Source organism: Anabrus simplex, chromosome 13 (genome assembly GCF_040414725.1).
Source record: "Anabrus simplex isolate iqAnaSimp1 chromosome 13, ASM4041472v1, whole genome shotgun sequence".
Taxonomy (NCBI): Eukaryota; Metazoa; Arthropoda; class Insecta; order Orthoptera; family Tettigoniidae; genus Anabrus; species Anabrus simplex.
The window spans coordinates 66,245,206-66,261,359 of record NC_090277.1 but is presented as its reverse complement, the minus strand read 5'-3'; the positions used below and the strand labels follow the sequence as shown (position 1 = coordinate 66,261,359).

The 16,154-nt window shown below is 39.5% G+C and overlaps 1 protein-coding gene across 4 annotated transcripts in view; it reads left to right on the top strand.

Annotated features, from left to right (window-relative positions):
* The window catches only part of LOC136884875 (hrp65 protein), a 300,770-nt gene that overhangs the window by 82,391 nt on the left and 202,225 nt on the right, over nt 1–16,154 (top strand). For all 4 annotated transcript variants that reach the window (XR_010861427.2, XR_010861428.2, XM_067157168.2 and 1 more), the window contains exon 7: nt 11,379–11,565. Coding sequence is in view for 2 of the 4 variants with exons in the window: in XM_067157168.2 (XP_067013269.2) it covers nt 11,379–11,565 (187 nt within the window). In the remaining 2 variants the exon portion in view is untranslated. The remainder of the gene's footprint in view (nt 1–11,378; nt 11,566–16,154) is intronic.

The following is a 16,154-nucleotide window of genomic DNA, read 5'->3' as shown; positions in this document are numbered from 1 at the left end:
TCCCGGCCTAACAGGGAGTTAATGGATATCACTGGCAACTACCGCGGTAACCACACTGCTTCTTTTCACACGCGCACAGAACTCATTGAAAATAAACGACCGCCTCTTTACCACACATCGCTACGGGTTGTACAGTGTACAGTACCTGTGTTTCTCAAATCTGCAGAATGGCATCAAAACATGCGACCCTTCGAATTCTTAGAAAAGCCCTGGCTACTCAGTGGCAGTCATAACGCGTCTATTGTACTTGACGCTTAGGAAAATTAAGGTTTATAGACAGCAGGAATATTTTCGTGTTGGACAGTCGTATTGTAAAGATACGTGGAAAAGGTATTGCTGGCAAATTTTCAACGGGTTCTAGTCGATATTTTGATGCCAATTTTAAGTTAATGTTTATTAAACACTCGGAAATATAGAATAATTGTGCAGCCGCAAGAAAATATTGCATAGGCCAAACTAAAGCCAATATTTGGCGTTAGCTTGAAGACAAAGAGCTGAAAAAATGCGTACTGTACAAAAAAATGCATTCAGTGGTCCGCGACAAGGACGCTTTAAGGAAGTCGATGATGAAAGTGTGAGGTATGTGCACGAAAAACGCAAGGGCGGTTGGCCATACCGTGGCGCAATAAACTCGTTCGTTGACTTTCAACGTTGGCGATTAGGCCTATACATCGCTAGCCGTTGAATTTGGCCGCACCCGGCAAGCGAGACGTGCGTGTAGCGGTAGCCGGTTATATCTGACGCTGTGTTAAAATAACAGTTTTATAGACAGCAAGAATATTCCTGATGGATCGTTGTATTGTAGAGACGCAGGGAATAGGTATTGCCGGGAAATTTTCAACGAGTTCTCTTTGGTATTATGATGCCAATGTTAAGTTAATTGTCCCTTAACCTGCGGAAATAAAGAATAATTGTGCAGCGCATAAAGAAAAATGAAATACGGCGTGACGAAATTAAATGTTCGGCGTCTAAAAATAGTCTGAAAAATGCGTAGGCCTGTGTGATTTTACAAACTTCTTTTTGAGCCTGATTAAAATTTTTTGAAGGAAAAGTGGGGTTCATCTTGGTTTCGGAGAAATACGGAACTATATTTTTTTTTCAGAATGAAATTCAACATACACTTTTGCGTAGTATCGGATTACGAAAAATAACAAACAAGTAAGCCGTAGTGTGGATATCATCTGCGGAAACGCAAGTTTTGAACTAACTGATTACCGTTTCATACCGATTTTAAAGTGCATGAAGGGTTTTCCGACTTTTATGCAAAAATCGGATATAACGACAATCCCTTATAGCGAGTAAATTTTTCGCTGTTACGAATTCTCGCTATAACGGACTTCTACTGTATTTTGTAATATATAACATGGTTTTAATATTTGTACCATCTATTAACCCGGTATCTTAAGCGTTGAAAGTAACAATATGTAAAATAAAAATAAAATGCATTTCATGCAATTTACATCAAAATAATGCAAGTTAATAAATATAATGCTTTAATTTGCTTTTGAATAGAGTTTAGAAACATCTATCAGTTGATTACTAAATGCGGGCTCATGCTAGTAATCTATATAAAAGAACACGTCCTGATTGACAAATTAATCATCGCCGAGCCGAAACTACTGGACATAAAGAAATGAAATTTTGAGGATACATTTATATTAGAATGTAGGTGCTTGCTAAGGAAGGGTTTTTGGATATTTTGTTGCTAAGGGGTGAAACGCGGGGTGAATTATGAAGAGTATTTATATCTGAAAACTCTTAAGAGTTTAAAGATGTAAAAAAAATTTAGCATCTCCTTAAAAAATAAATGCATTTTTGTTTTAGGAAATTCTCCACTATGAGGGGTGAAAAAGGTATTGAATGCCTTAACTGAGGATACTTATATCTCAGAACTAAAGATATTACACACCTGAAAATTGGTATTTGGAATCCCCTTTGAAAATAAATACAGTAGAACCTCGATAATTCGAAATCGGTTAATTCGAAACAGCTCTCGTTCCCGGAAACGTGAGATACAGTTTTGCATGTCATTTCAATTGTTTAATTCGAAATACGGATAATTCATAATTCGAAGTACAATGTCGGCCCCATTACTGAAATTCTGACTTTTAATTCGAAACTGCCTTTACATTTTAAAACAATAGTGTGCCAGAGTAATTTCAACTCGAAATTTAACCGCTCCGCGTCATAATAGAACGTGCGTTCCGGAACGCGGAGGGTTAGCTTTCCGTAGTTACACACACTTCGGTGGGTCTACAGTGCGCTTCATGATTGCTAAGTTGAGTGAAGTCGGAATTCTTTTGTATTCAACCTTTTAAGGAACGCCGTAATATCACGCAACAGGCAGTGTGCGGGAAAACAGAATCTGCGTACACTGGCGATGTCGACAGTTGACGAAAAAACGTGGCCCATATAATAAATTCGTAGGCACTGAACAATGCTGTCATTGCCGGTGAAACTGCATTGCTTTATTTTCATGCGAGCCCAAACGGTCTTATGGTTTTAAAGGCTAAATTGCCAGCCGGGAAATCGTACACGGGTGAGGGATGGGAGTCATAGTAGTGCGTTGCAATGCACATGGACGCGAGATACTTTATCCCCTCGTCATAGGAAAGTTCGATAAGCTACAATGTTTTAAGGGCTCCGGGCGCTTTCCATGCCAGTACAAAGCATCTAAAAATGCAAACAGTACATAAATCCAAAAATAATGCATTTGTACAGGGGAACCGGCATAATTTACCCTCGTCTTTGAATTGTGCGATTTTTTTTCTTTCGTTTCGTGAGGTTATGCTCGTCAGTGATATATCCAAGTGCATTATATGAACATTGTAAATGCACCTTGTTGGGTACATTTCGGAAATAGTTTTTGCCATGGCATTTGAAAGGTTTAAACTGTGAATCTAGGTGATTGCATGTATTAATGGGTTTTAAAATACTTTGTGATGCGGCAAGTGTGTACATTTCGGAAGTACGAGAGAAGTGCTATGGCGGGAAATCGTACAAGGATAGTCATAGGAAAGTTCTATTTTAAGGGCATTGGGTACTTTTTGTGTAAATACAATGCATCTAAAATGCATACAGTATAGTAATCCAATTAATAAAGCACTTGCACATGGGAGCCAGCATAGTTTTACCTTGTATTTGAATCCTGCTTTTTTCTTTCTTTCGTTGTGTGAGGTTATGTTTACCAGTAAGATATCCGAGTGCATTATTTGAATACTGTAAATGCACCTTTTTGGATATATTTTGGAAATGGTTCTTTTTTCATGGCGTTTGAAAGGTATAAACTGTGAATCAAGGTTAACTGCATGCATTAACGGGCCTGAGAATATTTTGTAACGCGGCAAGAGTTGGTACCTCTGAATTGCGAATTTGTGGTTTATTCAAAATCACTTAATTCGAAGTCCGATTTTTGAGTCTCAACGACTTTGAATTAACAAGGTTTTACTTACGTATTTTTTTTGTTTTCGGAAATGAAATTAAGTAATTGAATTATTTGTATGAAGATACTATTATGTCGAAAACGAAAGATGGTACAGATGTGAAAATTGGTATTTGGAATCTGCTGTAAAAGTAAAGAAACATTTTCCTTTGGTTTTGGAAAATCCCATGATGTGTGGTGGAAGGGGGATGTTGAAAGAATTGAGGATACTTGCATGTAATAAAAACCAAAAATTGTTGCAGACGTGATAATTGGTATTTGGAATCTCCTTTGCGTGGGGGCGAGGAATCTACCGCTGTGGGCTAAAAAAGGAGTTGAGACCAGTTGGTTTTACTGTGTATAATATACTCGATTCTGATCATAAACAGATCATTTTTAATCTTTTCTGGGTTAGTTTTCTTGAAGAGCAATCATTTCCTTTAAATTCTCCTATAGTTGGATTGTAGATTCTCCTGGCATATAAATAAAAATTTAAACACATTTGAAATAAACAGTAGGAATGATATTGACCATGCTATTGTTCACCTGTAATACGGTCAATGATGCTCAAAAGTATACTATTCGTATCTCCAGAAATCGTCGACTTTGCCTTCGCGCGACAATGGTGCTGGTCACATTGTCAGCAATGACAATTGCAGCAGGTGTAATTAACTGCCAAGTAGCGGTCTTGCATCTTGCTTCAACTGATATCACCCTCCTTAATTATAATAGTAATAATAATAATGTTCTGGACAGTCGTCAAAATGTGCGGACTGCGCTGGAAACGGGCCCTACAAATGCAGTCCGGACGCAGGTTCAGTACCGCCGAGGCACCCAAGAGGACACCACGTTACATCTCCTCAAAGAGCAATTAACTGCTGTGGGGAAAGATCCAGGGTCATCAAAGCTTTATGGTTGGCATCGTAAGCAGTAGTAATGATCGCACATTTTTGAAGCAATGAGGCTTTTTAGATTTCCCTATCAAATAGGGCTGGAGCTTCTCACAGCCATCAGCGTTGGCTCCAAACATCACTGTGAGCCTCATCATAGTGTTTCTCACTATGGCATTTACCCCCTTTTAATGACAGTCTTGCTGGGCAACACACTGAAAACAGTCCAGTTCCATCTGGGTTAAAAATGTTCCTGGGTGTGTAATTTTTGGTCAACCTCCAATCTTCTATCGATCCATTCTTCCACAGTTTCATCACTAACTGCCTTAGATTCCCCACAAATAGTTTTATAGGTTAGGTTATATCTTTGCCTAAATCGGTCGATCCGACCGTTGGGCACGCTGAAATTTTCAGTGCCATGACTGTTGGCCACTTCAAAGCACCTTTCCCCTTAAGAGCATACCATTTGGAATGACTGTGGCTCATGAAGTTTCAAACCAACTTTTTTACAATTTTTCCATTTTCTCTTATTTGCATGACGCATACATACTTTTTTTGGAGTTTGGTCTGCATTCTGAAGCATTTGATATGCTTCCTGTTTTTCACAGTTGTATTCAGTGTGAATGCAGGGAGCTGCAATTCGTGTGCCAATGAAACACTTGTTCCGCTGTACGAATCAACCTTTTGTTGTACTCAAAATTTCTCATCCATAGTGAAAGTTTCTTTTTTCCATCGTTTGCAGGAAAGCAATAAAGCAGTAACAAAGGAGGATTAACAAATGCACGCGACGGGAAAGGAAGATCGCAGCAATTCACTTTGACCATTCGACTTGCATAACAAGAGCAAAAAAACATAAATAACAAATGTGACCAATCAGCGACAATAACTTTAACTACTCCAACAAGAAACGTAGGTGAAAACAATAACCTGAAATAAGAAACACGGGCAAGACAAGCACTGAATCACTTGATAGTCTCTTTCTTGTGCCTTGTACTGTACTTAGCAGTAAAGCAAACGCCTGATATCTTCTTCTCCTTTGAGGTTTTGTTGGACACTGCATTTTGCAATTACCCAGATACTGTGTGTGCGTATGATAAGTTTATTTCTATTGGGCGTTTGCTTGCATTCAAAAGTCATAGGATTATGGTGGAAAGTTTGTATGTGAGATTTAGAGAGTTAATTCAACTAATCGGATTTGATAATAAGGTTTAGGACGTTGTGGAAAACACCTGATATCAAAGAATGTGCGGAGTTGGTTATGTGGAAGTTCAATACAGAGTGTTCTAAGAGTTATTATAGACCATGGTTGTTCGATTTTGTCATGCCATGGTTTCTCAAAGCGTTTTAGGTTAGTTGCGACACAATTTTACCTCAAATTTTTTCCTTTAAACGTCCGGGGAGCATAAAATGTTGCAAACATAAATTTCAGGATTTTAATACCTTGTGAGCAGAGGAAATCTCAGGGGACCAACAAGAAAAGGTTCTATAAGACTGGAAAACTTAAAATGGGAACCTATATGCGGGTTAATACTGTACTTCAACACTAGAACGGCAGAGATTCAGACATTCCTAGAACAGCGGTAAAGGGCCATTTTGACTCGTATGGAATGCTTGGAAACGTTCAAAATGGGACAATCACAAATGACTGCACTATGTTTCTTTAGTGAGTTTTCACTAAGTTAACCAATTGAACATGTTATCGTAGTCATTCGTCCATATTGCTACAATTATACATTTTCATTAATTCTTTAGGCAAATTAAAAACACTAGACGCATTTTGCACACATTTCTACTTTCTCGTGCACATTTTCCGCACACTGCTTTCAAGCAGTTGTTGCAGGTATCGCTAGACTCTTTGCCTTTACACAGACCAACTTGGCACTTCTATCTTGCTACCTGTTACTTGCTTGTAAATGACCCAAGCATTGATATCTGTTAGGTCTAGGATATTGTAAAAAACATACATTGACCACCACCTGCATGCACCCTTGGTGGTATACTTACGGGGCATTTGGTACACCACTCGGTCTTGTTTGTCATAAATTGGGTAAATCAGCACCTGGTTTTGCTGGGAAGTATTTGTTCGACTGTAATATTTTAACTTGGGTGGGAACAGTCAAGGCAATTTTCTACGACTTTGTCCCAGATTTGAGAGACGAGCGAAGCTGTTAGTTGGCAGGCGCTCGGCTCAGGTTGATTTCTCGTCGAAACGGAGGAATCTGAGAAGCTCTCGAAATCTATGCCTTGGAAAATTCGAAATTTCCATGGAGGGAGTTAGATTTTTTTCACCAATAGAGCACGTCAAAAATATATCAGATGTAAGGCTTTTCAGGCGTTTGCTCTGTTAACCAGCGTTTCGTCTTAGGTCTGACACTAGACTCGTCAGAGTGGGATGTGTCAGACCCTACCCACTGACGCCGGGTGTATGCATCTATCTCTTGACCGTGTCCTTCATGAATTGCCGTCCACAAGAACGCGACCATGGTTCATCCAGACACCTTTCGAACACAGGACACTGCGGGTGTACATGGTGGCAATCATAGCCTCAAACTCCTTGAGTGACACTGTCGAGTCCATGAAGTTCTTTCTGAGCATTTCGTTCTGTGCGTCGTTTCATTAAACAAAGCATCGATTCATAAAAGACGAAAGGCACTCATTTCAAAGTCGTAAACTCGGTGGAAAGAATATGTTGTGGGACCTCCCCGCTCCCTCAGGGCGTCCACTGAAGCCCGCCTTCCAGATGAAGAGTTTGAATCCAAGATCTCCCATTTGGTTCCATCTCGGGCAACCATCTCCACCGATGAAGCGCCCTACTGAGACATTTGAGGGCGAGTTCGGAGATCAGCATTTTCAACTTCTTCTGCGGATAATTCATCCTGTTCGTGATCTTTGTCCTCACTTGTCTCTGTCTCGAGGAAAAAATCACCATCTGAATCAGATAGTTCATCTTCCGACTTGTCTAAATTTTCTAGCATACGACACCTCATCAGCAAAAAGATGATCTGAGCACGACATGCCTGTAAGAACACTTTCTGAATGACGAGATGAATACAATAATCCTGGTAACTGGGACACTCATCTGACAGAAGTAATGATATTTGCTTTACGTCCACTAGCTACACTTTCATTTTTTTTCCGGAGACTCCGATGTGCCAGAATTTTTTCCCGCAGGAGTTTTTTACGTGCTAGTAAATCTAGACACGAAGCACCTGGTATTTGAGCGCCTTCAAATACCACTGGACTGAGCCAGGGTTGAGCCTGCCAATTCAGGGTCTGAAGGCCAGTGCCTCAACCGTCCAGCCACTCAGCCCGGCTCATCTAACGGTAAGATCTCAACAACAATAATAATAATAATATTAATAATGGCCGGATACACAGTTGTCTGACAATGCAAACTGCTGTAATAAGGGATATGGTACAAGTGTCAAAATGACCCCTTCCGCTGTCCAAGGTATGCCTTATCAGTCTAATGAGAATGTAAATATTTTGCTGGGTGGGATACATCACCGTGAACAGGACTAAAAACGATGAAATCTCTCTATATTCGAAGAGAAATTATTCAAGAGTGCGCACGTTATTAAAGAAAAATTGAAGGTATGGGTCATTTTGACTCCTTCCATTGTTCTAGTGTTAACCCCTTAACCCTTTCCGGCCCTTTGCGCCCGAAAGTGCCCGGCTGCATTATCTGCATTCGTCTGCGATCTGTGCGATAGTTTTTATTTTTCTCATCAGTGAAGTGTTTATAAGGCATTTATGAACACGCAGTGCAATCTACAAGTCTTAGCGAATAAAGGAAGAGAGATAATCTGTCTTGAACTTCCGCGAGCGCGGGTCAGCTGTTTCGTCCGTAAACATGGCGGGATTGAATTTCGCGTATATTGAAACTGAGCTGAATATGGGGGAAACAGTGACACAGAATCCTTGAGTAGGGGTGCAAGTGAATTTTTGATGAGTGAATAATGTATCAACGAAGATAATTTTAGTGATAACAGTGATATGAATGAAAACGAATATCGATAAATCTGACCCGATGGCAATGCCACGGCAATTCAGGTAACACAAATATTACGTTTCGTTACTCCGAATGATTAAATGATGTTGAACCTGCGCATAATTCGGAAAGAGTATTAGGGGAAAGAGATTGTTTTTACGTATGTTAGGAGGAGAAAAACTATTCAGTGACATAGCCTATTGCGCATATAACAATGCAGCCTTCAAACAGTCGCATTCCGGTAAGATAAAAACAGAATGGGAAGACCCTTGCCCAGATGAAATAAAATTTTATATACATGGGCATCATTCCACTTCCAAAATAACGTGATTATTGGTTTTGAGGGATTCAGACAACATGGGAATTGTGACAAATGCAGACTGTCTCTGTGTCGAGTATCACGAGGAGGGGGGGGGGAACACATTATGACTCAATAAACAGAGAAATGGATGTGATGGTATATTTTCTAATATTATTGAAAATTTGAATTCATTGTGAGTAATAGTTTTTACTGTATTTAACTTTTTCTGAAACAATACGGTCTGTTTCAGTTTTTGCCAAATAATAGGTTGAAACCTGGGGATAAGCGGAGTAAAAATGCGGGCGGGAAAGGGTTAAGCGGGGAGCTCGGTACACAGCTCACTCTCAGGTGGGGAGCGATTTCCCTGATTAAAGAAAATATTTAATTATTTGAATAAAAACAATCTTAGACTAAAATTGTCTATTGAAGGGCCAAGAGAGAAATATTTATTTGAATGTAATGTATTTAATTGTTAAATAATTCTATTTTAATTTTTCATACTTTGTGGAAAAACGTACTAAGTGCTTTCACACTGTGATATCGAGATGGCTTCTTCCTAACTGCAAAGCTCTGGTTTTTGTTATTACAGTAACTTTCACCTGAATATTTTAGGCAGTTTACTATCAATCTCTGCCTGGAAATAAATGTTTCTGTTTATGTAAATTATAGATTTACAAAGTTTGCATCTTTTTAAAAGATGTACAATGGAATAAATTCTAATACTCCCGAAATTTTCTGTTATGTTGGTTAGCGCTTTCGAGGGATCAAGTTTATATAGCCTCCCTACAATTACTAAGTGACATAAACGGACTATATTACACTACAATTCAGGTAATACTTACAGTATTTACAGTCTTCAGTGTTATGACTTTTACATCTGTTCATAATGATACGGAAGCAGGTCATGTTATATAACCTGTCTCGCCTTAATATCTCGTTTTCGATAAAAGATGGCATTGGCCCTTTTAGAACCAAGCCACAATCCCCTGCGGCAACAGTATGGCCATAAGAAGCTTTATTTCGTCCTTATTTGTTCGGACACAGTCTTGATCTTGATTCCTCCCTTTCATCTTACTAAACTGGGTTTCGTGTGCGATTTCCTGCTCGGTATCTTTTGTCTGTTCAGCTATGTTTTGGCATATCTTGTCATAAAAAAGTAATAAAAATATTTCGCTCAGTTTTGTTTTCCCTAAAAACTCCTTACATAACGTTGGAAATTTGGATCAAATTTTGTCCATTTTCACTATAAGTTAACGAGGAACTAGTAATGGTTGGATTGTAATCGGTATTATTGTCACAGCTGCCACAGTCATGATAGCCACTTGAACTGGAATCGAACATGTGTTCTCTGTTGCGACTGCTGAACATTCGCATCAGCTACGCCCAAACTCTGCAGCACTTATTCCAGGTAATTTCCTGTTGCTTACGAATTCCCCTTTGGCAGAACTTCACTAGTAGCACAATTCTCCCCACTAAATTCCAACATTTCTTTTATCATGACCCGTAAATCATCTTCCTCTGTGGGGGCTGTGTAATTCGTTATAGATATTTTAGCAGAAAAAATGTAAGACAAAGGATCGAATGGAATCCTGGTCTCAGCAGTTTGGACGGAAATCATAAAATGACTATTACGGATACCAAGGATAAAATGTGTAACAGGCGATAAACACACACTCCAGTCGTGAAGGTAGAACTCAAGACTGGGGATAATAAATCAGGTCACGGTTCTAAAATGTCATCAGAGGTGTTTGTTCGGTGTCATAATCTCTAGAAATCCCTTCTACAGCAATATTATTACATCCAAGATAAGATTAAGCGATGAGTTAAAGCTTCCGCACGGATCTATTAGGCCTTGGGTCCTTGCCAGGCAGTCGGTTGCATTCTTTGTTGCAACTCATGGATGACACATTGGTATTGGGAGAACATAGTTGAAAAAACTCTCATCAGAGGGTACTCATCCGGAATACGCTGCTGAAAAGGAAATAAACTTCTGCAGGCTGGCAACTGAGAAAAAAATATAATTTGAATCGGCGGATATATCCGCGTTCCCACCAAGCAAGCGACCTGTAGCCGCGGATCTCACCACATCGCACACCGAACGGGTTAAAATATATCTGCAGTATATCAGGTGGGTCACTTTGATTACACTAGTCAAGTGTTTTTCCATTCATATTTTATAGACTTGTTGCAATCACTGCAACCTGGAACTGTCTTTATTGGCAAGTGTCAAACCTTGTCTCTTTACCTTACGTTTCCATAAGTTCAGTCTAGTAGGCTATTTTTTTTTCCTGATCAGAAAACCTGTGGAAAGGCAGCATACGGAAACAGCTCTATACATTAAATTTTTAAAAACAGCGTTGGTGAGGCATTTTAAGATATTTTAAAGTCGAGTAATTAGGTGACTAAATTAAGTCGTGTACAAATTGCATGCGATTGTAAAGTAGGATTTCGCTTCTAATACTGCTATGGTGGTGCAGTGTATTTCAGGCTTAGACTGAGGTTATCTAGTAAAGTCTTGCAGAACTAAGCTTGGACTTCAATTGTTGGTCACTCGTGGCAAACAGCTGAAAAATGAAATAAATATACCTTTTTAATGAATTGTTATTCAAGTGTAAATATTTTGCAGACACTGCTAATTTTCCTTCCATTTTCCCCAAACTGGCAAGGTTCTGTTCCCCCTCCACCCCTCAAATGCTATATTCCCCCCCCCCCTGTTTTTTTTGTGATTTCAGTGCAAATATTTGCTATCGTACTTACAGAATTTTCTTTTTGTAGGTTGGTCCAAGATTTGCAGCACCGGGTAGCTTTGAATATGAATACGGAACACGTTGGAAGCAATTGTATGAACTCCACAAACAGAAAGAAGATGCCCTTAAAAGGGATATGAAGATGGAGGAGGAGAAACTAGAAGCTCAAATGGAGTATGCCCGCTATGAGCACGAGACTGAAATCCTGAGGGAACGTAAGTTCAGTTTTGCAGGTCTATATTTGATATTGAAGACAACATTTTTGACATTTAACGAGTGGCACTTTACATCGGTGGTCTGGTTCAAAAGTTTGACAACTCAAATTGTCAATTTTGAGTTATTTGTATCAAGCTACTTGTATCGCTAATTGAAATTTATCTAAACATTGCTATAGAAATCTCCACAATTGTAGTGATTTTTCCACAACTGGACCTTTCAAAATATAGTAGTTCTGAACAGGAACAATATGTTGTCTCTTTATAGGGTCTAGCAGAAACATCTTTTTTTTTTTTTTTTAACTTGCTGTAGCTTTGGTTAACAAAGGTGTGCACAGGCTGGAGAGAATGGGATGTCCTCAGATTTCCATTTCACTTTCATGATAGAGCTGTGGAACACCACACATCGGGCATTTGCTGTAACGCAGCTGACTTGCAACATTGCATTGCTCGACATCTCCGCAACAGAAAATTGCTAGGGGCTCAAAGACCACTTGAATCAGCATCGAAACTGAAATAGACAGGAAGGCCAAGAAATGCCTGTATGCCTGAGACCATCCAAACTGTGAGGTAAATGGTTTGGAATAGCCTTGAATGTTAGGCATGCTGTTAGTCTTTCTGAACAGTTGGCCAGGGGAATCCAGCATAAAGATTTATAACATGGACAAACTGGTAGCTATGCTGAAGTAAATCCTACTGATGGTGAAAAGAGGCTAGGTTTTTTAACCCCTTACCTGGGTACTAAATTCTCCACATGTGTAACCTGTCCAGAGTATTTTTTCCCAACTTAGTGATATTGAAACATTTCCTTCATAAATGTGTACTCAATCTAATATGATAGTAATTATTATTCTTCAATAATGGGATACTAACATTACATTATTTACATTTTTATAAATCCAAATGGGTGCCTAACATTATTTACATCTGCGTCACTTGGTTGGTCTGGAACAACTTTCCTTTCACATTAAGGATCACTTGCGCTGTCTTCATCAGCATGAATCCACTCGTCAGATAAAGATCTCATCCTCGCTCTCCACTTCTAAAACTGTCGAAATACCTGCACAAGTAAAGCCGATTTACGTTTGGAAGCCATGCTTCGTGACATGGTTGCGTGGGAACTTCGTGCAAGGCGCCAAAAGAATTACATTTCGCGAAGCTGTGACAGCTCTAAAAAACAATACACAGCGTAATCTCATGGAAAACATAAACTAATGCGATAGATTCCATGGCAACGCGATAAATTTTACGATCGACCAGAGGCCCAGAGCGAAACAGTCTCAAGATGTCTCACCTAAGGGGATTAAGTGAGAATATGCTGAGTGATGACTGTCATGTGACGAGGTAATTTCTGTATCTTCGGTTATGTGAGTAAGCACAACTTTACATACTTGTAAACGAATCGGCACACGAGCATCCACTTCAGTGAATGTATGGCTGTGGTATGACCACCTTTTGGTATTACATACATACATATCCCACGTCGTTCCATCTTAAACGATGGGTCGGCAAACGAGGCTTCTCCACCAGTTGTGGTCCCTGAACTTCTCTCCTTCAATGCTTTCCAAAGTATGTCCTCCCTGTTGAATGTCAATCTTCACCATGTCCTTGTACCTGAGTCTTAGTCGCCCTCTTGGTCTTTTGTCTTCAAGTCTTAGATCGTACATTTTTTTTTTTGGTAATTTATCACCCATGCGTCGCATATGTCCATATCATCTCAGTCGCTGCACTGTTATTTTGTCCTGCCGTCTTACAACTTGAACCTGCTTGCGGATTTCCTCATTACGGACTCTGTCCCTCCGTGTTTTGCCGATCATGCTACGGGCAAATTTCATTTCTGTTGCCTGGGTTCTACTAACATCTTTGTTTCTCATGGTGCATGTTTCGCAACAATAGTCAGGATTGATGCGTAATAGGTTTCATATGACTCTTACATTTTGTTGATATTTTCTTGTTCCATATTATGTCTTTAACTATTTTGTAAAAGTTGCTACCTGCCTGAATTCTGTGGGAAATTTCCTTATCTATACAACCACTATCGGAGATAACACTTCCAAGATACAGTAGAAGTCTGTTATAACGAGAATTCATAACAGCGAAAAAATTTACTCGCTATAACGTATTGTCGTTGCATCCGATTTTTGTATAAAAGTCGGAAAACCCTTCATGCACTTTAAAATCGGTATGAAACGGCAATCAGTTAGTTCAAAACTTGCATTTCCGCAGATGATATCCACACTACGGCTTATTTGTTATTTTTTGTAATCCGATACGTGAAAGTGTATGTTTAATTTCATTCTGAAAAAAATATAGTTCCGTATTTCTCCGAATCCAAGATCAACCCCACTTTTTCCTTCAAAAAATTTAAATCCGGCTTAAAATGAAGTTTGTAAAATCGTACAGGCCTACGCATTTTTAGACGCCGAACATTGACTTTCGTCACGCCGTATTTCATTTTTTTTGTGGCTGCACAATTATTCTTTATTTCCGCCGGTTTAAGGACCATTAACTTAACATTGGCACCACAATACCGAAGAGAACTCGTTGAAAATTTTCCGGCAATACCTATTCTATGCGTCTCTACAATACAACGATCCATCAGCAAATTATTCTTGCTGTCTATAAAACTGTTACTTTTACGCAGTGTCAGATATAACCGGCTACTGCTACACGCACGTCTCGCTTATCGGGTGCGGCTAAATTCAACGGCTAGCGATGTATAGGCTTAATCGCGAACGTTGAAAGTCAACGAACGAGTTTATTACGCCACGGTATGGCCAACCGCCCTTGCGTTTTTCGAGCACATACCTCACAATTTCATAGACTTCCTTCATGCGTCCTTGTTGTGGACCACTGAATGCATATTTTGCACAGTACGCATTTTTTAGCTCTTTGTCTTCGCGTTAACGCGAAATATTGGCTTTAGTTAGGCCTATGCCGTATTTTCTTGTGGTTGCACAATTATTCTACATTTCTGAGTGTTTAATAAACATTAACTTAAAATTGGCATCATAATATCGACTAGAACCCGTTGAAAATTTGCCAGCAATACCTTTTCCACGTACGGTATCTTTACAATAAGACTATCCATCACAAAAATATTCCTCCTGTATATAAACCTTAATTTTACTAAGCGTCGAGTACAATAGGCGCGTTATGACTCTGCCACTGATAAGCATGGCTTTTCTAAGAATTCGAAGGGTCGCATGTTTTGACGCCATTCTGCAGATTTGAAACGCACAGGCACTGTACACTGTACAATCGGTAGCAATGTGTAGTAAAGAAGTGGTCTTGTGTGAAAAGCAGCGTGGTTGCCAGTGGTATCCATTAATTTACTGTTAGGCTGCGAATGCAACAAGCCTTGAGTTTTTGCATGAGATTCGGAGAAGTACGGTATCACTCCAGAGATTTCTGTGGCAAACACCTCAGCTTTCTTCTTGAAACAGCGTCACCTAACCTAACCGTATACGTAGCCTATCATGAAAACACATTTGAAACGCATGTAGAGAAATAACCTCCTGCGAAAAATTTACATGGAAATAGCCATAACTAGTCGCGAGAAGATGAAATATCCTCTGAAATCAGTGATGCAGTCTACCATATCTTGAGGTGTACCGAAGATGATCCATCACATTTTATTGCAAACGTTTCAGTTTTTTTATTCAAACTGCGTCATGTATCCTAACTTAACCGTACTACACTTCAAGCTCCGGTAGAGAAATTATACCTTTCTTGCTATAAATTTCCATAATAGCCTTCCCGAAATTTAACCAGACGGGACAAAATACAAACTAACCTATGAAATCAAGCACTCTGCCATATTTCGGTGTATCCCATTCTTACTTAATTGCAGTATTTAGCCTCAAAATTAAGCGGTTGTTTAGTCAGCCTTAATTTTTAACGGGTTAACCGTTACAATACCAACATAAATGGTCCGTTATTGGACATAAATTTTCCAGCTAACTCATTCTTGGTCTTGGTTGCCAGCGTTTCGCCCTCGTGTGCTAGGGTGGGCTCATCAGTTGGTACCTAGCACACTACCAATACGCTGGCTAATGCATACCGTGAAGGCCACTGCGTAGGCTAACTGGAGCCACCGGCAGTGCCAATGCACTAAGAGACTTGGGAATCAACATCAGTATCATTTAACAACCGTTATCGGACAAGTTATTTATGCATTTATTACGAAAATATATTATTCTCTTTCATTTTGAATTTTCCTTACGGAACAACTGTCGACGGATATTACTAATCGACTCTGACATCGCCTTCGAATGTCGACAAGAGAAATCGCTAGTGCACGTAGCGAGGAAACGATGAAGGTAATCGATCGCATGCAAAATCATCGCTGGGGTGTTTAAATATCGGTAAGGGAAAAAATCTGGCGCGCTTAATCGCTCGTAATAACGGATGCGCCAGTGTTAGGGTTCTCGCTGTAACCGAAGGACGATACACAGATTAATATTTAATTTTGATGGGACAGAAAAAGTCGTCGCTATAGCACAGTTCTCGTTATATGCAGTACTCGCTATAGCAGACTTTTACTGTATTGAATTGATGGTTCACCTGTAACCGTTTCCCGTCCATTT